The sequence below is a fragment of the Lepidochelys olivacea genome (assembly GCF_965140295.1).
Source record: "Lepidochelys olivacea isolate rLepOli2 genome assembly, chromosome: 9".
Classification (NCBI taxonomy): Eukaryota; Metazoa; Chordata; order Testudines; family Cheloniidae; genus Lepidochelys; species Lepidochelys olivacea.
The window spans coordinates 98751228-98777966 of NC_140419.1; the positions used below are offsets into that span (position 1 = coordinate 98751228).

The following is a 26739-nucleotide window of genomic DNA, read 5'->3' on the forward strand; positions in this document are numbered from 1 at the left end:
CCCCACAGGATGCCAACATTGTTATGGCTGACTTAGAACAACGCTGCCTCAGCTCTCGTCCCCTAACGCCCCTACTCTACTTGCGCTACATCGATGACATCTTCATCATCTGGACCCATGGAAAAGAAGCCCTTGAGGAATTCCACCATGATTTCAACAATTTCCATCCCACCATCAACCTCAGCCTGGACCAATCCACACAAGAGATCCACTTCCTGGACACTACAGTGCTAATAAGCGATGGTCACATAAACATCACCCTATACCGGACACCTACTGACCGCTATTCCTACCTACAACCTCCAGCTTTCATCCAGACCACACCACGATCCATTGTCTACAGCCAAGCTCTGCGATACAACCGCATTTGTTCCAAACCCTCAGACAGAGAAACACCTACAAGATCTCTGTCAAGCATTCTTACAACTACAATACCCACCTGCTGAACTGAAGAAACAGATTGATAGAGCCAGAAGAGTAGCCAGAAGTCACCTACTACAGGACAGCCCCAATAAAGAAAATAACAGAAGGCCACTAGCCATCACCTTCAGCCCCCCAACTAAAACCTCTCCAACGCGTCATCAAGGATCTACAACCTATCCTGAAGGACGACCCATCACTCTCACAGATCTTAGGAGACAGGCCAGTCATTGCTTACAGACAGCCCCCCAACCTGAAGCAAATACTCACCAGCAACCACACACCACACAACAGAACCACTAACCCAGGAACCTATCCTTGCAACAAACCCCGTTGCCAACTGTGTCCACATATCTATTCAGGGGACACCATCACAGGGCCTAATCACATCAGCCACACTATCAGAGGCTCGTTCACCTGCACATCTACCAATGGGATATATGCCATCATGTGCCAGCAATGCCCCTCTGCCATGTACATTGGCCAAACTGGACAGTCTCTATGTAAAAGAATAAATGGACACAAATCAGACGTCAAGAATTATAACATTCAAAAACCAGTCGGAGAACACTTCAATCTCTTTGGTCGCTCGACTACAGACCTAAAAGTGGCAATTCATCAACAAAAAAACTTCAAAAACAGGCTCCAATGAGAGACTGCTGAATTGGAATTAATTTGCAAACTGGATACAATTAACTTAGGTTTGAATAAAGACTGGGAGTGGATGTGTCATTACACAAAGTAAAACTATTTCCCCATGTTTATTTCCCCAACCCCCTACTGTTCCTCACACGTTCTTGTCAACTGCTGGAAATGGCCCACCTTGATTATCACTACAAAAGGTTCCCCCTGTCCCACCCCACTCGCCTGCTGGTAATAGCTCACCTTACCTGATCACTCTTGTTACAGTGTATATGGTAACACCCATTGTTTCATGTTCTCTGTGTATATAAAATCTCCCCACTGTATTTTCCACTGAATGCATCTGATGAAGTGAGCTGTAGCTCACGAAAGCTTATGCTCAAATAAATTTGTTTGTCTCTAAGGTGCCACAAGTACTCCTTTTCTTTTTGCGGAATAGCACAAGTATCAAGTGGTCTACTGTGCAGGGGACTGCTGCTGCTGTGTGTGCATGTCCTCCTTCCCATTATTGATGGGCTGTGCTTGACCCATGCAGTTCCCGCGAGCTCCTGCTCCCTGCCTGTAACTTCAGAAGGTTGGATCCTTGGGGACTTTGTTGTGGATTGTTAGCTGAGAGCCCCTGGGCTGGAGGCAGGAACTCAGTGGCCTGAGAGCTGCTGTCTCACGAATACTCTTTAATTAAATTAAATTAAAGAGTGGGAAATTCAGAACCTGTAATGGAAATACTTTTTATGCAATGTGTAATTAAGCAATAAGTAATTAAACACAGGGCATGAAGGACAGAGGCTACAACAGAGATACACAGCAGTGCCACGTGAAAGTCAAGGAGCTCAGGCAAGCCTACCAAAAGACAAAGGAGACAAACGGTCATTCCGGGTCAGAACCCCATACATGCCGCTTCTATGATCAGCTGAATGGCATTCTAGGGGGGGACCCTACCACTACCCCACCACTATCCGTGGACACCTGATAGGGGGGAGTCTCACGCAACACAGAGGAGGATTTTGTGGATGAGGAAGAGGAGGAGGAGGAGAATGCGCAGCAGGCAAGGGGTGAATGCGTTCTCCCCGGCAGCCAGGATCTTTTCATCACCCTGGAGCCAATACCCTCCCAAGGCGGGATCCCCAACCCTGAAGGCAGAGAAGGCACCTCTGGTGAGTGCACATTTGTAATTAAGGTACAGGGTTTAAAAGCAATAGTGTTTAATGTGTGATTTGCCCTGAAGACTTGGGATGCATTCGCAGCCAGTACAGCTACTGGAAAAGTCTGTTAATGTGTCTGAGGATGGAACTGGAATCCTCCAGGGACATCTCCTTGAAGCTCTCCTGGAGGTACTCTGAAAGCCTTTGCAGAAGGTTTCTGGGGAGGGCTGCCTTATTTCGTCCTCCACGGTAAGATACTTTACCATGCCAAGCCAGTAGCAAGTAGTCTGGAATCACTGCAGCACAAAGCATGGCAGCGAATGGTCCTGGGTTTTAGTCGCATTCGAGCAACATTCAGGCGATATCTTTCTGTGTTAGCCTCAGGAGAGTGATATCATGCACAGTCACCTGGTTGAAATAGGAGACTATTTGTAAGGGAACAGTAAAAGGACCCCATTTATGCTGGGCTGTTTGTGTTTGCCTAAAAGGGATCATCCCTGAGAATAGCCACGCGGCAGGGGGAGGGGTGAAGGGATCATGCCAAATAGCCACGCAGAGGGGTGGGGGAGATGTGTGCTGCACATCCACCCAAAAACCGCAGTCCCTCCTTTTAAATGGCAAACCCAACCAGCATTGCTTGCTATGGGAAAGGAGGGCGCTGCAGTTTGAAAACCTTCCCACATGTTATGAAGGCGTTAGAAGCCAAACCCGCGTACCTTTTGGCTTACCATGGCTGCCTGGAAACTGAATTCTGTTGCCCAGCCATGTGTGATGTGTCACCATACTGGCAGGCACTCAATATAAAAGGGAATATGCAACCTTGTACCTAAAGCACATGTGCTGTCTGCTGTGAATTGCTTGATTCACTGTGAAAGAGTCTCCCTTTTGTTCTCAGAAATGTATCATCTTAAATTTTACTCTCTCTTTTTATCCCTCCACAGGTGCAAATGTTTCTATGCTCCCCCTATCATCTCCGTCCCTGAGGTTATCACAGATTAGAAGAAGGAAAAAAACACACTTGCAATGACATGTTTTCCGAGCTCATGCAGTCCTCCCGCACTGATAGGGCACAGCTGAATGCATGGAGGCATTCAGTGGCAGAGTCCAGGAAAGCAATAAGTGAGCGCGATGAGAAGAGGCAGGATGAAATGCTGAGGCTAATGGGGGGAGCAAACGGACATGATGAAGCATCTGTTGGAGCTGCAAGAAAGCCAACAAGAGCACAGACCACTGCTGCATCCACTGTACAACCACCTGCCCTCCTCCCCAAGTTCCATATCCTCCTCACCCAGATGCCCAAGAATGCGGTGGGGAGGCTCCAGATACCCAGCCACTCCACTCCAGAGGATGGCCCAAGCAACAGAAGGCTGTCATTCAAACAGTTTTGATTGATTGAAATAAATTTGTTTGATTTGTAGTGTGGCTACAATAAGCAATGTGGCCTTGTCCTTCCCTCCTCTCCTCCTCCCTCACCCCACCTGGGCTACCTTATCAGTTATCTCCCCTTTCTTTAATTAATAAAGAAAGAATGCATGGTTTCAAAACAATAGTGACTTTATTTCCTTTGCCAGCTGTGATTGAAGAGGGGAGGGTGGTTGGCTTACAGGGAATTAAAATCAACAAAGGGGGTGGGTTTGGAGCAAGGAGAAACACACACAACTGTCACACCGTAGCCTGGCCAGTCATGAAACTGGTTTTCAAAGCCTCTCTGATGCACAGTGCGCCTACCTGTGCTCTTCTAATCGCCCTGGTGTCTGGCTGTCCAAAATTGGCAGCCAGGTGATTTGCCTCAATCTCCCACTCCACCATAAACGTCTCCCCCTTACTCTCACAGATATTATGGAGCACACAGCAAGCAGTAATAACAATGGATATATTGGTTGTGTTGAGGTCTAACCTAGTCAGCAAACAGCGCCAGAGAGCTTTTAAACGTCCAAAGGCACATTCTACCACCATTCTGCACTTGCTCAGCCTATTGTTGAACTGCTTCTTACTACTGTCCAGGCTGCCTGTGTATGGCTTCATGAGCCATGGGAGCAAGGGGTAGGCTGGGTCTCCAAGGATAACTATTGACATTTCAACATCCCCAACAGTAATTTTCTGGTCTGGGAAGTAAGTCCCTTCCTGCAGCTGCTCAAAGAGCCCAGAGTTCCTAAAGATGTGAGTGTCATGCACCTTTCCCGGCCATCCCACGTTGATGTTGGTGAAACGTCCCTTGTGATCCACCAGTGCTTGCAGCACCATTGAGAAGTACCCCTTAGGGAACCCCAGAGCAATAAAGCCATCCACAAAGGTCTGCACATTTCCCAGAGTCACTACCCTTGATAGCAGAACATCAGTGATTGCATTGGCTACTTGAATCACAGCAGTCCACACAGTAGATTTGCCCACTCCAAATTGATTCCCGACTGACTGGTAGCAGTCAGACGTTGCAAGGTTCCACAGGGCTATTGCCACTCAACTATTGCATCTCAACCATCAGGGCAGCTCTTATCTTGGTATTCCTGCATTTCAGGGCAGGGGAAAGCAACTCACAGAGTTCCAGGAAAGTGGCCTTACGCATGAGAAAGTTTCACAGCCACTGGGAATCATCCCATACTTGCAACACTATGCGGTCCCACCAGCCTGTGCTTGTTTGCCGGGCCCAGAATCGGTGTTCCACTGTATTAACCAGCCCCACTGCTGCCATGATGTGCCAATTGCGTGCTTTCAGGAACATGTGTCCATATCCTCCTCACAATCATCCTCGTGCTGCTGTCTCTTAGCCAGGTTCTGCACCTACTGCAGTATAATGTGCGAGGTGTTTACAATGCTCGCAACAGCAGCAGTGCGCTAAGCAGGCTCCATGCTTGCCATGCTATGGCGTCTGCATGGGTAACCCAGGAAAAAAGGCGCAAAATGATTGTCTGCAGTTGCTTTCACAGAGGGAAGGAGGGAGGGGAGACTGAAGACATGTACTCAGAACCACCCATGACAATGTTTTTGCCCCATCAGGCATTGGGAGCTTAACCCAGAATTCCAATGTGCAGCAGAGACTGCAGGAACTGTGGGATAGCTTCCCACAGTGCACTGCTCCGTGAGTTGATACTAGCCACGGTAGTGAGGATGCACTCCGCTGACTTAATGTGCTTAGTGGGGACATACACAATTGACTATATAAAATAGATATATAAAAATCGACTTCTATAAAATTGACCTACTTTCATAGTGTAGACATACAGCTGTGAAGCTATCTTCCAGAGATTAGACAAATCCTGACTCTTTTATTAAATGCTCAAAACTTTTCTGTTTAGTAAACTTCTTCCACCATAAACAAAACAACACTCACATCAACCACCTACCCCTAATGCAGCTACCTAAATAGATCTTCCTATAATCTGATAAGGAAAAAGAAGTAGAGACTCCATTAAGTCCATTAGGAACTTCATCATTGATAATCTATTTCATATGGAGGATACTCAGATACTACAGTGATGTTTGGCAGTACAAACCCCTTTAAAATATGTATTTATGCCAAACTTATTTTTCTATATTTTGTGATACCTACTCCTGTATCTATATGTACCTATCATCTTAAATATCCTTATAGCTATTTATCTTCTTATTACCATAAATATATACTCATCCATGTATCTATGGTCATACATAACCGTCTATGTATCTGTCTATGAATCCTCATACCATATTATTCATATTCATATGACACATATTCTTTTTTGTATATAGCTATTTGTTGGATCATATTAAAGAAGTTCTGTATTAAAATCACGAATGAGTTTGATTCCCCATAGTTTAAATTCCAGAGTATTACTAATTAAGAGGTCTCTTGGGTTTTGGTACTGTTTCTCTCCCTCTCTGTGTGAAACTTGCAAGCTGCTAATTGTGTCAGTACATTCTAAGACAGCGTCTGTTCTCAAAGCAATTATTTGTAAGAACAACTACTCACACAGAGAGCGACTCAAAGCAATACTCTGTAACAACAGAAACAGCACTCAGAGACTCCCCGCCCTTTTGTTGTATTCATCTCGCTTTGTTAATAATTGTGATTAAAATAGAGATAGAGGATGTATGTGGATGGATGCTTGGTGTGGATAATAACTGAATGATCAGGGAGGTGCCAGCCTAAGAATCCAGTGTTCATCGGCTGAAGAAGGCGTCAAGTGGAAATAACCAGAGGACCCCCGGAGGGCAGACTGGAATCCACCCAACAGCCTCAAGAACGGGAGAACCAAAGAACAAGATAACATCTGGCAGCACGGAGCCATCAGGAATGTGCCATCTGCTGATTGATTCAGCAACAGCATGATGAAGCAATTCCCACAGACTGGCATAGGAAGAAATTCCTATAAAAAAGGACTCTTGAAAGTGACAACTTTGAGGTCTGATTCTGCAAACCAACTTCCAGGAGCATCAGATGTACATCTGACAAGGCCCTGCTCCCTCCTCATGTCTAGGCCACCTGGCCAGTGGCTTGGCATGAGCAGCTCTAAGGCTGGTGACTATGATAACAACCTTGCAGAACCTCTGTGTGTGTGTGTGTGTATGAATGAATGTGTGAATAAATATGAAATTGAATAGAATGTTATAGCTATAACTAACTGCTTACTATGATTCTTTCTGTATTCACAATAAATGTGGCATTTTGCCTTTTCCCCTTTAATAAGATCCTGCTGATTTTTATTTTATTGGTATAACATATTGTCATGGTTACTTTATCTATATATTTAATACAATAGACATGCATAGAATCATAGAAATATAGGGTGCACCTATTTCAATACAATTCTGTCTGTAATCATACATACTTATCTCTCTCTCTCTCTTTATCTAGTGCCACAGTTTTCCATCTGTCTTTTTAAAAATCCTGACCCATGTCAGAAGATAAATATTTTTACCAGCATTTCTATGTATCACTTCCTTATTATAAGCTATCTCAAGTATATATATCTGTCATAAATATAAAGGGAAGGCTAACCACCTTTAAATCCCTCCTGGCCAGAGGAAAAAACCCTTTCACCTGTAAAGGGTTAAGAAGCTAAAGATAACCTTCCTGGCAGCTGACCAAAATGACCAATGAGGAGACAAGATACTTTCAAAGCTGGAGGGGGGGAAAACAAAGGGTTCTCTCTGTCTGTGTGATGCTTTTGCCGGGAACAGAAAAGGAATGGAGTCTTAGAACTCAGTAAGTAATCTAGCTAGATATGCGTTAGATTCTGTTTTGTTTAAATGGCTGATAAAATAAGCTGTGCTGAATGGAATGTATATTCTTGTTTTTGTGTCTTTTTGTAACTTAAGGTTTTGCCTAGAGGGATTCTCTATGTTTTGAATCTGATTACCCTGTAAGGTATTTACCATCCTGATTTTACAGAGGTGATTCTTTTACTTTTTCTTCTATTAAAATTCTTCTTTTAAGAACCTGATTGTTTTTTCATTGTTCTTAAGATCCAAGGGTTTGGGTCTGTGTTCACCTATGCAAATTGGTGAGGATTTTTATCAAGCCTTCCCCAGGAAAGGGGGTGTAGGGTTTGGGAGCATTTTGGGAGAAAAGACGTTTCCAAGTGGGCTCTTTCCCTGTTATATATTCGTTAGACGCTTGGTGGTGGCAGCAATAAAGTCCAAGGGCAAAAGGTAAAATAGTTTGTACCTTGGGGAAGTTTTAACCTAAGCTGGTAAAAATAAGCTTAGGGGGTTTTCATGCAGGTCCCCACATCTGTATCCTAGAGTTCAGAGTGGGGAAGGAACCTTGCCAATATCCCTTATAACGATACCAGCAAACCCTTTTTACTGTAGACCAGTGATTTTCAACCTTTTTTCATTTGCGGACCCATCAAAAATTTGAAATGGAGGTGCAGAACCCTTTGGAAATCTAAGACATAGTCTGTGGACCCCCAGGGATCCACACACCACAGGTAGAAAACCACAGTTGTATGACAACCTTTTATAGACACCTTATTAGATATAGTCTGCAGACCAGCAGGGGTCTGCAGACCACAGGTTGAAAACCACTGCTGGAGATAAGGCCTGAGTTACACCTCACTGAAATAAATGGGACAGTTCACACCTAGGGTTGCGAATACCAACCCTCCCGGTTTCGCCGGGAGACTCCTGGAATCGGGCTCTATCTCCCAGAGGTTACTGAAGCCAAACCAGGAGATTTTAGGCACTAAAAGTCTGGCGGCGTAGCGGGGCTAAGGCAGGTTCCATGCCTGCCCTGGCTGCGTGCCGCTCCCGGAAGTGGCCGGCACATCCCCGCTGCCCATGGGGGAGGGCAGGGGGTCTCTGTGCGCTACCCTCTCCCTCATTCCGCAGCTCCATATTGGCTGGGAACTGTGGCTAATGGGAGCTGTGGGTACATGCAGAGCACTCCCAGAGCTTGCACCCCACACCCCTTTCCCCAGCCTCAGCCAGGAGCCCCCTCCCACACTCCAAACCCCTTGGCCCCAGCCCAGAGCCCGCACCCCAACCCCCTGCCCCAGCCTGGTGAAAGTGAGAGAGTAGGGTAGCCAGTTTTGGTTGGATGTATCCCTAGAGATTTCATCACATGATATAATCATTCATTAAAGATTAATCTTTAATTCCTGGATACTCCAGACCAATCCTGGAGGATTGGCAAGCCTAAGTGAGGGCGGGGAAGAGCCCACGACACAGGGAGGGAGGATGGAGTGAGAGGGTCAAGGCCTGGGAGAAGGAAAGAGGTAGGGCAAAAGTGTTTGGGTTTGTGTGATTAGACAGTTTGCAACCCTATCAGAACTATTGTTCCAAGCTTCCTGCAGATTCAGAAAAAAACCCCAAAACCTGAGATTCTGGAGAAAAAGACAGCATCTTCATAAAGGTGCTGGTAAACCATACTGTTGCATACTAGTGGATGTGACGTTTCTCACTTACTATGTTACAGGGCAGGCAGACAAAGACAGAAATGCAATCAAGTCGAGCGTTTGACCTTGCTTTGCTTGGCCAGCAAAGGATAAGATCACATACAGCCAAACGCTACGTGAGAAATCCTTGCAGGAATCATATTGTACAGATTTGGGCAAATTTTTGTAGCAAATTCCTGAAGATAAGGGTGTAAATTGTGCACCGATGCTGCCCCAAATCCCAGATGATTTCCTTTGTCTTTGGCAATCATATAAACACCTAACAGATTGGATGGATACACAAAGGTGCTCCACCAGACTATGTGATGTGGTTATGGTCATATTCTAGTGTACTAGAGCAAACCATAGGAAAGCGGCTATGAGGTGTTGCCACCATGGATAATATAGTAAATATATAGCACAAGCAGAACCCGTAATTAACAGGTTCCAAGAAAATTCCACAAGGCGCTAGTGGTTAACAGGGGGCCTCGAACCCACAGTCCCTACATCCAAAATTCAAAAACTCCGGCTCCAACCATTGCATACAACGTCAAATTTCTTACTGCCTATTGGGCCATTTCAAATACACGCCCTCCCGGTTCAGCCAATCAGCGTACCCGTCCTTCCCTGGCGCCCGGGCTTCTCCTTGAAATCAAAGCTCTCCGGAGGAGGCTCTTCCACGCATGCGTATTGGTATGATGCAGCTGCAGAGCCCATGCGCGTTTCCAGCACACCAGTTTCCCCCACCCCGCCGGCTGCGTGTGGCGCATGCGCAGCGCTTCCAGTAGCGGCGCGTTCTGTGTGGTGCTGCTCTAGGCCCGGTCGCTTGTTTCCCCGAGGAGGCGGCAAGGCCGGCGCCGCGCGCAGGGAGCCGAGAGGGGCCGAGGAAGCGGCGGCGGCGGCGGCGGCGGAGGGGGGAAGGGGCCGCCCCCTCTCGTCTCCCCAGCATGGGGCGCTGCTGGTGCCGCCCCCCTCGCCCGGCTCGCAGCGCCCCCGGGCTCTGCCTGCAGCGGCCTCTGCGGGGCCTGTAGGGGGGGCCGGGCCGGATCGGGGCGGGGGGCGGCATGAGGAGCCGCTGCGGCCGCCCCCAGTGAATGGGCCCCGCGGCGGAGCAGGAGCAGCCGGAGCCGCCGCGATGGCTCAAGAGAAAATGGAGCTGGACCTGGAGCTGCCGGCGGGGAGCGCGCCGGCCCCGAGCGACGGGGGGAGCTTGAGGAGATCGAACAGCGCCCCCCTCATCCACGGGCTGAGGTGAGCGAGACCCGGGCCCGCCCATCCCCCCCGGGCCCGCCCCTCCCCCCCATTCTCTCATCCCCGGGCTGAGGTGAGCGAGACCCGGGCCCGCCCCTCCCCCCATCCCCGGGCTGAGGTGAGCGAGACCCGGGCCCGCCCCTCCCCCCATCCCCGGGCTGAGGTGAGCGAGACCCGGGCCCGCCCCTCCCCCCATCCCCGGGCTGAGGTGAGCGAGACCCGGGCCCGCCCCTCCCCCCATCCCCGGGCTGAGGTGAGCGAGACCCGGGCCCGCCCCTCCCCCCATCCCCGGGCTGAGGTGAGCGAGACCCGGGCCCGCCCCTCCCCCCTCATCCCCGGGCCCGCCCCTCCCCCCCATTCCCTCATCCCCGGGCCCGCCCCTCCCCCCCATTCCCTCATCCCCGGGCTGAGGTGAGCGAGACCCGGGCCCGCCCCTCCCCCCCCCCCATTGCAGGGGCACTGGAACAATTCCTGCAGTGGCCGTGCTGAGAGCCATTGAAGCAAACTGTGTATATGATGGAAATGACTTCAACCCTGGGAGTGCGGTAGCCACCAACCCCCCCCCCCCCCGTGGTCCATAGGCTTGGGTTGAGGGACTTGAGTCTGGGGTGTGCCCGTTCCTGGGCTCAGAGGGGATGGGGGCCCGGCTGTGGCATCCTCCTGCCATCCTGGGGCTCCTCTTCCCCATGTCTGAGAGGAAGCTGTGGGTTTTGATGGTTGCTGCCCTGCTGTTAGACGTAGAAGATCCATCCCCTTACCTATCAGCCCTTCTTTCCCCATAGAATCATAGGTTGAAAGGGACCTCAGGAGGTCATCTGATGCTTATCCAACTGATCCCTATTCCATCTTCGGTACCGTCTCCAGCTGGGAGAATGCCCACAAGGGGCTGCTCCCCAACCATGGTGCAGTGCGTTGTGCAATCAGGAGTTCCATAATCCATTGGGCTGGCCCTGAAATGGGTCTATTATACAGCCTTTTTGTCGGGTGCACGAAGTCTTTGAGCAAGCAAGACAGGCACTCCCCTTCCATCCAGTCCGTAGTTGCTTCACTTCTTGTTGATGTTTATGGACAACTAATTCCATATAATTCTGCAGGTTCTCCATGTAGGTTAGGCTCAGTTTAACTGTCACCTCTTCAAATCTTTTGTGGTTCTTTGCAATGCTAGAATTGTGTTAATGGTATAAACCCTAGTTGGGGGAAGCAAGAGTGTGGATGCCAGTCTACTGTCTGCTTGCTAATCTCAGTCCAAGGGACTAGTCTGCTGAATACCACACACTAATTAGAACTGTGCAACCAAACCTTTTCTGAAGATCATATTTGTAGCTGGTTTTAAAACAAATTTTTTTTAGACTTAAGGAATATGGCTGTCTACAAAAGGCCCCTGAGCAATCTGTCAAAAAACGCTAGCATTTCAGATACTGAAAAGTAGAATGAGACCATTAATTTCACTCAGCTAGAGAGAAACTTGAGTCAAAAGCTCTTCAAAAAACAACACTGAGTCTGGTGGCACCTTAAAGACTAACAGGTTTTTTTTAGCATAAGTGGCGGCTTTTTTTTAACCTACAAAAGCTTATGCCCAAATAAATCTCAATCTTTAAGGTGCCACCGGACTCCTTGTTTTTGTGGATACAGACTAACACTGCTACTCCCTGATACTTAGCTAGTCAAAGGTGACAAGCTAGTATCCTCCATGCCCTTACCTTCTCTAGTTTTTTGAAATAATATGCCAAATAGAATGGGAACATGTCAGTATCTTGAAAAATGTAATACAAAAAGATTGTATAACTGATGTGTGCCTTAAATTAAAGTAACTATTGTAATCTCTTTCAGTGATAATTCACAGGTTTTTCAGCCTTATGTGTTGCGAACCCGCAGGAACAGTACAACAGTTATGAACCGTCATAGCATGGTAAGTAATCTTAAACGCAGTGTTCACACCTCAACAGTGTGTAATTGAGTGAGGGGAAATAAAAAGTTTAAACTTCATTTAAAGCTGTACTGAAATATTCTTACAGACCTCTTGGCTGCAAAATGGATTTCTTTAAATTACTTGAAAATTTCCTCTGAAAAATCAAGAAATTTTGTAGATATAAGCAGGATACTCCACAAAGCATATTACTGATTACTACCCTGCCTTTTTGTTTTGGTTAACATTGCCCATAGTTGGGATACCATAGCAGAGTGGAATCCAGCATCTCTTCTGGTCTCAAAGCTCAATGCATGGAATTTGCCTGTGGGAAAGAGTAATTGCAGTCTCATTTTAAAATAACCCTGCACAGTTGAACTGTCTAAAAAAAAAAAAACACCACAAACCTTCTTCTTACTTGACTCTCTGATAGGGTGATGAGAGCTGGAGGTGGACAGCAGGCTTCACAGCAACAGATTAAGAGAAGTTAATTTTAGAATAATTCATATGCTGAATGTTACTCTACTCCTTACTGTTTAGAGTTTTCAGCATACAGTCCTGTGATTATTTCACTTTTCAAAGATGTTTGACTCTTTAAATGTTTCCCCATCAGTTGTTAACTTGGACAAATCATGGGAAATAGCATTACTGTTTTTCAGCTAAAATCATTTTATTCCTATCTTTATAGGAAGTAAAGAGTAGGTCTTGGCTCTTTAAAGAGGTTATGGGACTTGAAAGGTCCTAAAATCAATAAAATATCTATTGCCTCTGTCTTACATAGCAAAAGAATAACAGAATTCTGGGTCTAAACTTTTTGTTATGGAGCTGTCACTTCACTGTCTTCCCCATGCCTAATGTTGTTGTTAGTTATAGTAAACGCTTATTTTATGGTAGTGCCCAAAGCCCTAAATTAGATCTATGTGCTGTACAGACCTAGCTATGAGACAATCTTTGCCCCAAAGGGGTTAAGTTTATTGCAAAGGGCTATTTCCAATATTTAAATTCCCTACAACTTTTCCTGCTGGCACTTCTGAAAATTTGTGATACCATTATAGCTTATCTGAGAGAAATTGTTTAAGGTATGTGAATAATATCTTACCACTTAAGTACAAAGTTAGATTTTTGTAATGTTCTAACTAAATGGCTCTCAACCTTTTCAGACTACTATACCCTTTTCAACCTTTTCAGACTGCTATACCCTTGTCTTGCATGCTCCCAAGTTTCACCTCACCTAGACTTCTTGCTTACAAAATCATACATAAAAATATAAACGTCACACCACCCTATTACTGAAAAATTGCTTTTTCATTTTTACCATATTATAGAATAAATAATTTTGGAATATAAATATTGTACTTATATTTCAGTGTATATAGTACATAGAGCCATATAAACAAGTCATTGTCTGTTTGAAACTTTAGTTTGTACTAACTTGGCTAGTTCTTTCTATGTAACCTGTTGTAAAACTAGGCAACTACCTAGATGAGTTGATGTACCCCCTGAAAGACATCTGCGTACCCCCAGGGATATACGTACCCCTGGTTGAGAACCACTGTTCTAACTCATGCTCACATTCTTATTCCAGTACCCTACCTTAATTGTTTATTATTGCTACTACATTTGAGGGCAATAGCCAGTGGCTTCCTACAGTTCTGAGAACTGTGCCATCCACTGATTAATGGAATGAACTTCGTAAGAAGAGAGCACTAGCTATACTAAGGTCAACTATCATCTTACTACAATGTGGTCTGAGTTCTGAGCACTTATTGACACCTGGTTATCTTAATTCTAATTTAAAGAGAACATAGGTAACTGAGAATAAGTTGTATGCAGACTACTGATTTATGATTGAGAAGTGGATGTTTACTCTTTTCTAGTTGCTGTCATCATCTCCCATTCGAATTCCTAGCAGCAGACTTCATCAAATCAGAAGGGTAAATTGCATTATTCTACTCCACATGTGATATTTTATCAAAATATTTCACTCTCCTTCTCTTCGTGAAGTATTTGATATGGAAATGATACTGCTGGCATTTCTTCTCCATTAAATCATTTAGCTCTGTTTCATCCCCTAACCTAGAGTGTTAGTCTCTAAGTTGCCACTAGTACTCCTTTTCTTTTTGCGAATACAGACTAACACGGCTGCTACTCTGAAGTCTGGAGTGGTGTCCTCATAGGGCTTGTTCTTTCTTCATATTGAAGTGCTTCAGCACTTTCAAAGCTACTATTATGATCTACGTATTGGGCTCTGGGATGAACAGGGAGACATGGTGAGTTGGGACGGATGACAGGCCTTTCCTTCTGGAGTGTTACTCTGGCTTGTTTAAATTCTAAAGGCAGATGACTGAACTAGGAAGAGTTCATTCAGCTTTGAGTACCATGATGAACTAAATATTATGAAAGCTTATAGCACTTATCTCCTGCAGGAGGAAGGAGTGGATTTAATGAACAGAGAAACAGCACATGAAAGGTGAGTGTGACTGAAAAATAAGAAAGTATCCAGACTCTTCATCTTTGTAGCCACTGATGGGATTTTTTGTGTTTTTTAGGGAAGTGCAAACAGCAATGCAGATAAGCCAGTCATGGGAGGAAAGCTTGAGCCTGGTAATCTCTTTACAGATGTTTAAATTTTTAATTCTACTTCTACGCTTAACCATTGGCTTTAAGGAAAAAGTGGAAATGACTTTGGAAATAATTTTAGAAAACATAAGTTTGGTGTTCAAGTTGTTCCACTGATTTGGCCATTGAAATGTTGTGGCTTGGGTTCTAAAGATATGTACTATATCAGCGTAAGGGCAACATTTTGTATTTACAGAGTGACAATGACTTGGACAAGTCCGAGAAATCTTCCTCTCCAAAGAGAATAGACTTCATCCCAGTTTCCCCAGCACCTTCACCCACCCGAGGAATAGGGAAGGTAGGATAAATGAAAAACAAGGAAGAAAACACAAATTTCAGATTAAGATGAACTGCAAAGGATTTTTTTTTAAACTCCCAAAATAATTTACTCTTTTTAAAGAAGAAAGTCTAACACCATTGTTAAATCTAACTACTGTTGACTTTTCTCAATATCTAAAACTTACTACCTAACCCTGCAAAATCTGACCTGCTGACTTCCTGGTTCCTTCACCACGTTGAGTGACTTCAGCAGCTGCATTTTGTGTGCTTTAGGGAGGGGAGATGCTAGGGAGGCAGCTGTGGTAATCAAATTGAAAGATGAAGGCCTGGATGAGATTTTAAGCTGCCTAAAAAGAAAGAAAAGGATGGATCTTAGAAATACTATGGAGGAAGCAGCAAGATTTGGATACAAGCTGTGTATGTGTGGAGGAAGAGAGGGAGGAGTGCAAGACCCAGTGAACAGGTCTGAGTGCTGGGAAAGATGGTGTCAGCAGTGATAGCTTGGGGTCATTGGAGCCTTTTTGGGAGGAAAGATTAGGAGTTCAGCTGTGGCCATGTTAAGTTTACAAGGATGGCCCTTTCCCTTTATTCTGTGTTGCTCCTGGGTCTCTTCATTGCAAACCCGGGAAGGGTGCAGTGGAGACAAAGACCCTCCCCCAGCACCACTTCTTCTCCCTCTCTTACCAAGCTTCCAGTAGGTGGTTGTTGGCCTTGTTACTTTCACTGGGGATTTTGGTTGGGGTGGGAAAAATATTGATGATTTAAAAGCAAGTTGCAGAAGTATTTTATTGTTTAATTCTTTTCCCAGCAATGTTTTTCACCATCCTTACAAATGTTTGTGAGTAGTAATGGATTACCTCCAAGTCCTATTCCTAGTCCAACAAGGCGATTCTCAAAGTAAGTCAATTTGTCTCAGTAACAAATGCATACTGACTTAGTTTCAATAATAATCTGGCAGTTTAAGACAGTTCAGTATTAAAATTCAGGCCTGGAAATTGATTTGAAGCAATTTTTATTTGTAATCTCAACTGGAATCCATTAATAGAGTGACTTCTGGATGGTTCTAGTTTTGTTCAGCCACCTTTTAAAGCAGGAGTTTCCTTTAAAAATGACCTGCTGACAAAATATTGAAAGCTTTTTTTCTTTTTAAACTGCCCTGATGTTGAAATTAGAGACCCCACCATTGCCCCACATCCCCCAAAATTTTGAATGTTCAACTTTGCAAGAGGAAGTTGAATGCTAGCATTCTTTGAATTCTTTAAATTTAGATTAGACTGGGTCCTTCATAGAGAATCTCCTAATGCTTATGAGGCAAACTTTTTAAATCCCTGATGTATACAAGCAGTATACCTAACTTACAAATGGATAAAATGAGACTGACATTCCACAAGTAAAGAGAAATTAAATGATCTACCAAAGATCATATGGTAGATATCCTCGTTAGGGGGCTTATTCCTTCACCCACTTCCTTCCCTGGTCCTTCTTGCATGAACAGAGAGCAACAATACCCGAAGTCCAAAGGTGCAAACAATTCAATGTTTATTGGGGTGAACTTCCAGCAAGCATGATTCCAGTTTCCTTCCTTAGTGTCCCCCTTCCCAGCTCTGACACCACAGAGCCTTACACCTGTGTTCTTGTTCCCATTCCTGCCCTTAGCCAAACATGATTCCAATTTCCGCACCCCCATTCCTTGTTCCCATTTCTGCCCTCCCCATACCCACCCCCTCACTTCCTGATTGACTGCAGACTATATAGTAAAACTTGAGTTTTGCTTTGCTATACCTTAACCAATCATTTTCCTGAAATTTAACTAACCAATCTGAACATATTGTAACATGATTATTTAATCAATTATATCCCACCACCTTAGTTTACACCCAGCAAAATTAATTATACAGCAGACAAACAATCACAGAACCAGACTTTATACAGACAAACAATGGCAAAGTGGGAACTATAATGACAAAAAATACAGAAGTGAGGATTTCACATCCCAGCTATTGATAAGTGAGTTCTTGCCAGACAGGATGCTATCAAACTAAGTTTCCTTTTACATCTTCTAGGCACTTCCCTTTCTCTGGAGGTGACAGGCATTATCAGGACAGGAGTATATTCCTAACAGCCCAATAGCACCTTATTTCAATGTGACTAGTTTGGAGTGTGAGGATGTGACCGGTCGCTTCCCAGCTTATGGCTGCCTCTGCTGCTTAGCCAAAGGCCTTAGCCTAAAAACAGGGCCTCAGACTGTCGCAGTAAGAGAAGGACTTTACACCGGCAGACAGTGATTTTGATTCTTTTATACCTCTATAACTAGCCAAGTGATAAAAATACACCTAAATTCTTAGAGTACAGGCCTTTACTGACAGGCCTGAATATCTATATCCTAACAATCCTTCTCTAACGAGACAACACCATTCAAAACCTAACTTTTCTGTTTAACTACAGTATCAGACTCCCAATTGCCTACGTATTTGAACTGTACAGAACTGTTTTAAAACAGGAATTCACTTTTTAAAATGTGGTTGTATATTGATGTAGTATTTAAAACATTTAGTTCAAGCTTAAACTTTTTAGAATTTATTGATACCAGTATTGGCTCTTTTAGCAGGAGGAGTCAGAGTCCAATCAACTGTATCAGGCCCAGTGTTCTTGGTCCCATTAAAAGGAAAGGTATGTTTAAATACTTCTGATATTGTAGAGATGATAGACTTTCTGCCTTTAAATCCTAATGCTAAGCTAAGCAGTAGCCTTTCCTCAAAATATAGTGCGTGCTCCTCCATGATGTATTGGAATTTGCCAATCCAAACTTCCAGCTGTAAAATAAAACAAAAGGGCTTGCCTAAAATACTATAAATCTGACTTCTACTAAACTTTACAATTACTTTTAAAATAGTCACTTGTATTTACTATTTAAAACTTGGAATGTTTTTCACCTTTGACTATTAGTAAACATGGGCTGGAAACTGGAAAGATTGACTTGCTAAAAATCAGATGTACATAAAAATCTATGCTAGATGGGCAATCATTTTTAGCTGCAGGAAGCTGTAAATTAAGACTCATTCTAAGATAAATATGCTTCACCTTTAAAGTTTTTTTAGATTCTCTGGCAAGGTGGATCAAAACATAGTTTAAAAAACATCAAAATTGGATTTTGATTTAAATTAAATAAAGGTTTGTCTTTAAAGTAAACCTATTTAAAATTAAACTTGAAATTGACAACCCTATGTTTTACTAGGCTACTTTATACGCTAATGTCATTTAAACTAAATACAAAAATTATTAAGCAGTACATGTTTGCTGCCACGTTTTAAAGACAGTTATGCCACTGAACTGGTGGAAGTCAGTTTAAGCACCTGGAGCCAGAGTCTAAATATTTAAACTAGGTTTGGACTCGCTCTTCTGAGGGTATAGAGAAAATATTTTCTTCTTTTCAGTTTATGCATCCAGTTCAGTTATTACTTCATTCAAAGTTAAGAAACCCGTTGGGAGTTGAAAAAGCAGGAAAGCTTGTTTCTTTCACTCTATGAACAAAATATGTGAGAGCGCATTAGGTCTGCTAGTTCTAAAACCTTGAAGGACATGGTGACCAAAACCAATCAGTTCAATTCACTAACTAGAGATAATACTTCCTTTGTTTTAATAAACCAGTTAGTGTTAAATACAAAACATGTTTTGATTTCTCTTATATAGCCAACATTTTAAGGTAGTTTTATTTTTTAAAATACTGTATTTATGCATTTAATTGAATTTGAATTTCTAGCCAAATAGATCTTGACACAAACCACAAGTAAAAAGTTAATCTGGTAAATAGAAATTTATGAATTATGCATTTTTAGCATAAAATGTAATCTGAATAAATAAATTCAGCTATATAATTGCTTAAATATAGAGTATCCTTCTGGTTAGCAAAAAAATTTAATATAAAAAGCTTTATTTAGTTGCATATCACCATGGTTCAATGGATACCAGCTAATGAGAACTGGCCTATCCTTAAGAAAATAACAAGTACAAATGCAAAACATAATTAAAATCAGTGATTTAAATCGAGGTTTCCGGCTTGAGTTTAAGGTTGAGGGTTGTAAATTCAATCCTTGAGGGGGCCATTTAGGGATCTGGGGCAAAAATTGGGGATTGGTCCTGCCTTGAGCAGGGGGTTGGACTAGATGACCTCCTGAGGTCCCTTCCAACCCTGATGTTCTATGATTAAAATTGGCGTCTGCCTTGTATTCTGGGATTACTATATTACTGTGGCTCCCTCTGTATTTAACCATTTTTGTTACGTTAGAAATATATCTGGCTTCCATAAATGATGTTCTGAAGGAAATAGATTGTATAGTGGTACATTTCAAAAGTTTATTCTAATTATGGAAGTATTCCCTTTTATATGTTTACTGAATATCTTTGAAATTTTATACCCAGTGTTTGTTTTATACTATGAAAGTTCAAAAGATGGATATTTTGAGAATTAGAGGGATGGAAGTAGCATAGAGTACATGATAGTGTTTTTCCTTTGAAAAATCTGCTTTTCTTAACAAGAAATGTGGTGGTGGTATGGTGTTTGAAGTAAAATTTATATAAATTCTCCATATTATTATTAATTGGCACTACATTAAACTGAGGGATTTAAAAAAAAACTATTTACCAATGCTTATGCGGCAAGTACTTCTCCACCTACCCCATCCAGTTCTGTTGATCTTTCCTTACTCAACCACACTAGTGACATCTCCTTTTATTCTCCCTAAGTGTGTATTTATGAAATTGTGAAGTTGGTTGTTTGCTTTAAAAAAAAAAGTGGCAAAATAAATTGACCTACTTCCAATCTGTCAAATCTGGTCTAATTTATTTCAAATTTGATTTTTAAAAAACCCTGCCTTTACTGCAGATGCCACTTACTTAGTTTTGAGGGGATTCCTTTGTGGATTTTAGAAAGGGCGTATGCAAAAAAAAATCAGATTTCTAATAGAAACTGAGTTGCAATATTAAATGTGAAGCAGCTTTTAGCACCCATAGTGAAACTCACTGAATGTAAGATGCCAAAGTACATTAAAGTGCACCACTTAAAGCAAAAGCACAGTACAAGTAAAGTCCAAACTAGAGCCTGCTTTCCCATTCCCCACTCCACTTTGGTGCTTTTTGGAGCAGTTCTCACAGATGAAGAGCAAACTCATTTCTACTTTTACTGGAAACACAAACCAGTTTTAATTATGCATAAGGCTATGATTTGGTCGCCAAAGTCATGGGAATCCGAGACTTCCAGTGACCTCCGTGACTTCAGCCTGCAGTGGTTGGGAGCTGCAGGGTCCCCCGCAAGGGCAGGGAGCTGTTGGGTACCCTTGTGGCCTCTGGCAGCTGCCACAGAGGACCCTAGCCACCACCCAGCTACCCCACTTTAGGCGGTGTGGGGACCTGCAGATGCAGATCCCCATTTTGTCACAGATATTTAGTAAAAGTCAGGGACGGGTCATGGGTGCAAAAAAAAAAATTCACAAAAGCCATGACCCGTCCCTGACTCTTACTAAAATATCTGAGACAAAATCTTAGCCTTAATTATGAATAGTCCTTAATCATAAATGTCACTAAGTACACCTAATTCCTTCATATCCTCCTGAAATACATAATTCTGGTTGCTTTAATTTTAAACTCTTGAATTGCTTAGCGGTCCTTAGTCTGCATTTATTACATGGTAACATGTATAGTCATAGCCATAAACTGAAACAATCCCTAATAGGAAAGTCTCGGCATATCAAAGTGTTATATTGTACAACTGTGAAATGCTAGCTGTTAAAATATCTTCTAGTGGTAAAAATGATGCATGTTACTATGCAGCCTTCCAGTAGAATTTCACATTTCTTGAAAGAGTTGTCTGACCTTTTTCTTCTCAGTTTGTGTGAGGATCCAGAGTATTTTACATCTATGTTCTTTAGCTTCAGTCTGTGTGATGGAAGCCATCATTATTTCATCAAAGGAGAATGAACATATTCCTTGCATGCTACAGAAAATGAGTTTTCAGGGCTGCCAGTCTTGGAGTAAAGGCTGAGTGGTAGTGTATTTCTCCTACATTATGTACACAAAGTTAATTTATAGTATGTTTTTAATGTGAAACCTTTCAGTTAGTTCCCCAAGTTGACACTAGAACTGCTATAAGTTAACTGGAAGCTGAAAAAGTAGTGCCCAAATTTCAAATACACTTTTGCTGGTAGACTGTGAATTAAACTACATCTGAAAACTCTCATGAACCTGGCAATAAAAACGAAACTGAAAAATACTAAAGTATCAGATAACTGAACTTTATATAAGAAACTGATAAATGAACTGGGTATCGTCCCACAATATAAGACAGTGGTGGGCAACCTGCAGCCCGTCAGGATAACCTGCGCTGTTTCCTGCAGCTCCCATTGGCTGGGAACAGCGAACTGCAGCCATTGGGAGCTGCAGGCAGCTGTGTAAATGTAAAAGAAGGTCTGACAGCCTGCCAGTGGATTACCCTGATGGGCCATAGGTTGCCCACCACTGGTATAATATACTAAACATATGGGACCCAATTCTGCCTTTCACATTACAATCCCAAAGAAGTCCATAGGTTTACATGGGGGGGTGAGGAAGTAATCTGTCTCACAATGAGGAAGCAGAAGTGATTAGATGTTGTGCCTAATATTTTTTGTGTAAGGCTTTGTGAGTGTGCTTTCATGTTTGTCAATATTGGCATGAATATCCAAAAGGGCATCTTTGGGTCCATTCTTGACCCATGCTGTTTAAATTTCTCAAAGTTACTGATATTGTGACAATACAATTTTTTTTAGTGAACAAAATGGGAGTGATTGCCTGCTCTTAGATATTAAGAGAACGATATGCGGATGGCCAGAAAATGGTCCATATAGCAGCCCAGTTTTAAACAAGTTATACAGCTGGCTGTAAAAATGAGTCCTTTTAAAACCACTTACATTTGACATTTATATTGCTTTTAAAAACATACGTTTAAAGCATATACAAGCTATATAATTCTAAATATATAACAATTTAAGCTTAACATCTGAGAAATAACCTTTTAAAATAGAGTATGAGACACTGCACAAGACGCAAACTGCTATTCAGCATTTCAACAAACACTGCAGAGTGCTCACTTCTGGGTTGGAACCAGGCACCTATTTAATAGCACAGAGCAACACTACACATTACTTCAGGACAGGGAATGAAGAATACAGTATGCAAATGAAACTGCAAAAGGAGTTGATATAGGCAGAATGAAATCAGGGTTTGAATTTGGCAAGACACTGGGTCTAGATCCCAACTCCTATGAAAAGTGCTGTGAGATCTTAGAGTGACCAGAACCTTTGTTTTACTGCACTTTCGGTAGCATCATGTCCCTTAGACAATGTTGAAGCATTAGTTCAGTACATACTCAAAGGTTGGACTGAATAATCAAATCACTTCCTATAGCTTTAGGGGTGTTAGGGCTCTTACCAAGCTTAATTAGAGATCTGATCAGATCACAGTGCAAGATGTTATGCATGTAATTACTTACTATATGGGACACCCAAAATAGTCTTGGATAGAAAGAACTTTGAAGTTACTCTGCTGAGATATTTCACAGAACCAAACAAGTTTGACTGTTAATTACTTTTCTCAGGTGAAATGGAAACTGAAAGTCAGCCAAAGAGACTTTTCCAAGGAACTACCAACATGCTCTCTCCTGATGTTACACATCTGACAGATTTCAGTTCATGGTAAAATATTGTATTATAAACACTGAAACACCAAAGCAGAGGTCCTTTAGATATCTTCAGCACCTTGGTTTTTCAGAGAAGTTTTAACTTGTGCTAAATAATTTGCATTTGCAGACTAGTAGAAACTATACTTGGCATTTCATCACAGCAATAATAAAGCTTCCCCAACTCTCTGGAATTAAAGTTTTCTTGCTTGCTGTTTGGCTGATTTGACGAGCTGCCCATAAGTGGTTCACTCTTCTTGGTCACATCTGAACATCTCACAAGAACCCCTTTTTGATACCTGGAATAGGCAGGGAATCCTTGCTGCTCACAGGTCAGATGCTTCATAGTAAATGAAATTATTGTGTGGTGTCCTTACTTCCCTCAAAGCAGAAATCACTCACTATTGACTATAATTTGCTGTCTGCAGCACCTGCTAGGTGCCCTTCTGTTTCAGAATGGTATAGTGAGCAGAATGATATTTTTGGAATTATAGTATCACATATCTCCTGTGCATTCCCATAGGCTAATAGTTGATATGAAGCTAAATTCTTATGATATTCCACAGTTAAGATTATATTGATGTGTCACTCACATCTTAATTTGATGCATCTCTGTCTGTTTCGTAGAAACAGGAAGGTGACTTGTCTGGCTTGAATCTTGTCTCTTTCCAAGGAGACACATCAGATAGATTAAGTGGTTCTAAAATAACAAACTTCTTCCTGAGTTTTGTAGAATTGGAAAGACACCTACAATCAGTGAGAATTGTCATTTTTTCAACTCTTATGAAGTTCCAGTTTGCAAATAAAAATCTGGAATCATGATAGCCTTTAAAATCCAAGTGTGAGAGAATTTTCTTAAGGAAAAAAAACTATTTTGCAAGATCCTGCTTTGAAAGAATTTATTTGAGAGCAAACTGGCTAATCAGTGGCATCAGAATAGCTATGTCATTGGAATCTTCATCAGAAAAAAAAATTCCTTCTTTCCCTTGTAATTGTTAAAGGCACTACTTCTGTTAACTGACTTTTCTATTCTACAGCTGGCTGAAGTTTGTATCAATTTATAATGCATGTTTTTAAAAAAAAAATTCTGCTCCTCTTTCCCTTAAGGAGCATGAATGTATCCATAACATGCTAGAGCAAAATAAGGAGTCTTCAGGGCTGCCAGTCTTGCAGTAAAGGCTGAGTGGTAGTATGTCTCTCCTACATTTTTTTTTTTAATTTTTTTTCCAAGTGCATTAACTTGGTATGCCAATTCATAGTTCACATGTTCTTAAGTAACCATTTTCCTGTGTCTCCAGTTTGTCTTCAGATATTCTCGATAGGAGTAGCAGCAGTATTGGTTCTTCCTCTGATTCACTGGCTAAAGGCAGCATTACCACAGAATCTCCAGTAACATGCTCAAACTCATGCTCTTCATTCATTTTGATGGATGATCTCTCACCTAAGTGACTTAATCTGTTCTGACTCAGTGTTTAGCTGTGCTGTACATTTGTACAGAGAAATGAAGAACTCCGATCCTTGAGAATCACTAACATGAGGATTAAAATACTAATGGAAAAATTAATGTAATCTTATTTCTTGACAACTCTTCCCAGTGGTTTTGATTTAGCCTTAATGGACACTTTAGACCATATTAATGTCTGGTTTTGATTATTTTACAAACAAGATGTCTGTTCAGTTTATACTAACTCTTCTTTGTTTAAAAGAAAAAACCTTTTGATTCCTGAACAGATATCTTTTTACAATTAGTGTTATTTCTACGACAATACTGGGTACTGTTACTGCCATGGTCACTTTGTCTGGAGAAACAGGCGGTGGTTGCAGAGATGTTTGGAAATGCTCATTTATTCGTTGACAGATTCTTTAGTAAATTAGATTTTGCTAGATTTTTATTTCATAAACACAATTTCTGGTTGGGGTAAATATCTAATTTCTCCCACTAACCCAAAGTAAAATTATTCCGCCAACTCTGTAGCTGGGAAGAAATGCTTGGCTGTCTGTAGTGCTACTGGTAATTGCTTCATTGCAGTTGAACACTATGGTTCTAGAAGTTGTTTGTGTTTAAAACAAAATGCAGACCCTTCTAGGGTGACTAGCATATTTATCAATAGGGGAAATACAAATACCCTGTGAAACATGGTTAACATAACTGCATAGTTCTCTCCCCACCCCCTTCATCCAGTAGATTCTATGGAATATGGTAAATATTCATAGTTATTTGGCCAACGAGAAATAATCCCTGCTTTGATCTAAAATGTATGGTGCAAGTAACTAAGTTACTTAAACTACTGAGTAAAGAAGAATGTGTACGGCGCCATCAATGTCTCCTGTGGCATTGAGGCCATAGGTATTTTTGTGCCTTAGGGGACATTGTTAAAATTAAGGAATGTAAAACTGGTGGGTGGGCAAAGGATGTTGTTTGTAGAGTGCTTACCAGATGCTGTCTTCAGTGCTGCTTTCTCTTAGTGCTTGCTGTTTTTCAAGGTGTTTCTTCTATTGGGAGGTGCTATGGAGAATCCCAATTATTTTGTAAGATAGCAGTGTGTGTGTTCCTGTCACAGCTGCTGTATAGCTTTATGCCTTTGTCTGCCTTACAGAGGGCAGGCCACTAAATTAACTTTAATTTCTAGGAAAAGGCTTTAAGGTTGGATTGGATACTAGCTCTGCATATCATTTAAGGAGTTACATTTGAGTAGTAGTCTTGATACAATACCTTGGTCAGTCTGAGGTAATACAGTAGTATACTTTTTCAGAAGACCTTACTGGGCTAAAGTAAATCCATTTGTAATCTACTGTTATTTATTATTTATAAACTATGTAAAAAAGTCTGTGGTGGTGAATTATAGTATTTTTTTATGATTGAATAAGGTTTTTTATGTTCAGTAACAATTGCTAGTTGGTTTCTATTTAATATGCAACATTGTCTGCCAGAATCTTAAGCTTCCAGTTTGAATGTTTGTAAGGTAACACAAATGCTTTTGTCATCTAAAAGTACAACTTCTGATTTCTGAAAGAAAATAGCACTGAATGTAAAGTAAGTGTGCTTTAAAGATGAGCACAGTCTCTGGCAATACTGTCTGGCTAAGAATGGGGAGGGAGCACCATATTTTTTCCACGCTAAAGATGTTTAGTTTCCAATAGCCCTGTCCTACCTAGCATTTTACTTTTCAAGTGTTTGTTTTAAATTGTACTAAGTACCATAAATGGCCAATCGAGGCACTTATCTGTATTATCACTTCACTTGTGGAGCACTAGTTTCCCTGCCTCAAATAAATGTGCATATTGTAAAATATTGTCCAGTGGTGCCATTTTTAAATGAGCTCTGCAGTATTCCATGTTTGTGTATGCACAGTGCTATTTCTTGCATTTTGGCTGTATCTTGGATTGCTTTAACTTAATGAATTTTTATCCATGTTAATACTTTGCAAGGCTGTTCTGACATTTTGCAAAGTATTGATCAATGGTCTCTGAAAGTACAACGTATCATTGCCCCAATTTCATTATACCATGCGTTTATTGGTACTATGACTTAGAAATCTGCACAAGGGGGGTAGCAAAACAATAAAGCTTCTGCATGCTTTCTTATAGCTGAGAACACAGCTATTGCTTTTGGGGTCGGGGGGGGGGGAAGCTGACTAATCTATCTGTACAAGTGATTGTATTCAAGATTTCTGTTTTTGTTAGTAGTGGGGAGTCATAAAATGCTGGCCTTTGTAGAATGTAATCTTCATAAAACAAATGCACAACTATTCCATTTTGTTACAGCATTTTTTTAAAAATGGTCTGGCTGTTCTCCACTCTTTGGAGGTCTCTACTGCTCACTAAAACTGTGTTAAGATACTGTCTGCTTGTTCGATGATGAATGTTATCTTGTGGTCCTGACAGGCCTAGTCTCAGATACTCGATTTTGTTTCACAC

At 42.1% G+C, this 26739-nt stretch overlaps 1 protein-coding gene and 1 long non-coding RNA gene across 3 annotated transcripts; both read left to right on the plus strand.

Moving 5' to 3' along the window:
* Nucleotides 1-1820: 1820 nt before the first annotated feature.
* On the plus strand, nucleotides 1821-3751 carry LOC311526476. Its single transcript, XR_014713027.1, has 2 exons — nucleotides 1821-2216; nucleotides 3146-3751. It is a non-coding gene; the product is annotated as an uncharacterized lncRNA (long non-coding RNA).
* Nucleotides 3752-9758: 6007 nt separating this feature from the next.
* On the plus strand, nucleotides 9759-26111 carry LOC311526086 (PABIR family member 2-like). Of its 2 annotated transcripts, none has more exons than XM_084638774.1 (10): nucleotides 9759-10309; nucleotides 12140-12218; nucleotides 14093-14149; nucleotides 14642-14685; nucleotides 14765-14819; nucleotides 15031-15132; nucleotides 15922-16010; nucleotides 17719-17783; nucleotides 22741-22837; nucleotides 24120-26111. In XM_084638774.1, exons 1-10 carry the CDS (start codon nucleotides 9774-9776, stop codon nucleotides 24268-24270), a joined length of 1275 nt encoding a protein of 424 aa, XP_084494900.1. In that variant the 5' UTR covers nucleotides 9759-9773; the 3' UTR covers nucleotides 24271-26111. The 2 variants fall into 2 exon arrangements, with proteins under 2 accessions (XP_084494900.1, XP_084494901.1); XM_084638775.1 differs by having other exon boundaries at nucleotides 9808-10309; nucleotides 17722-17783.
* The last annotated feature ends 628 nt before the right edge of the window (nucleotides 26112-26739 follow it).

Bases quoted from the DNA above. Each gene is read 5' to 3' on its own strand.
- LOC311526086 (XM_084638774.1), top strand. From the start codon at position 9,774: ATGCGCGTTTCCAGCACACCAGTTTCCCCCACCCCGCCGGCTGCGTGT. The intron at 10,310-12,139 runs GTGAGCGAGACC...AATCTCTTTCAG, and splicing joins CCCCTCATCCACGGGCTGAG to TGATAATTCACAGGTTTTTC. The intron at 16,011-17,718 runs GTAAGTCAATTT...TGGCTCTTTTAG, and splicing joins CCAACAAGGCGATTCTCAAA to CAGGAGGAGTCAGAGTCCAA.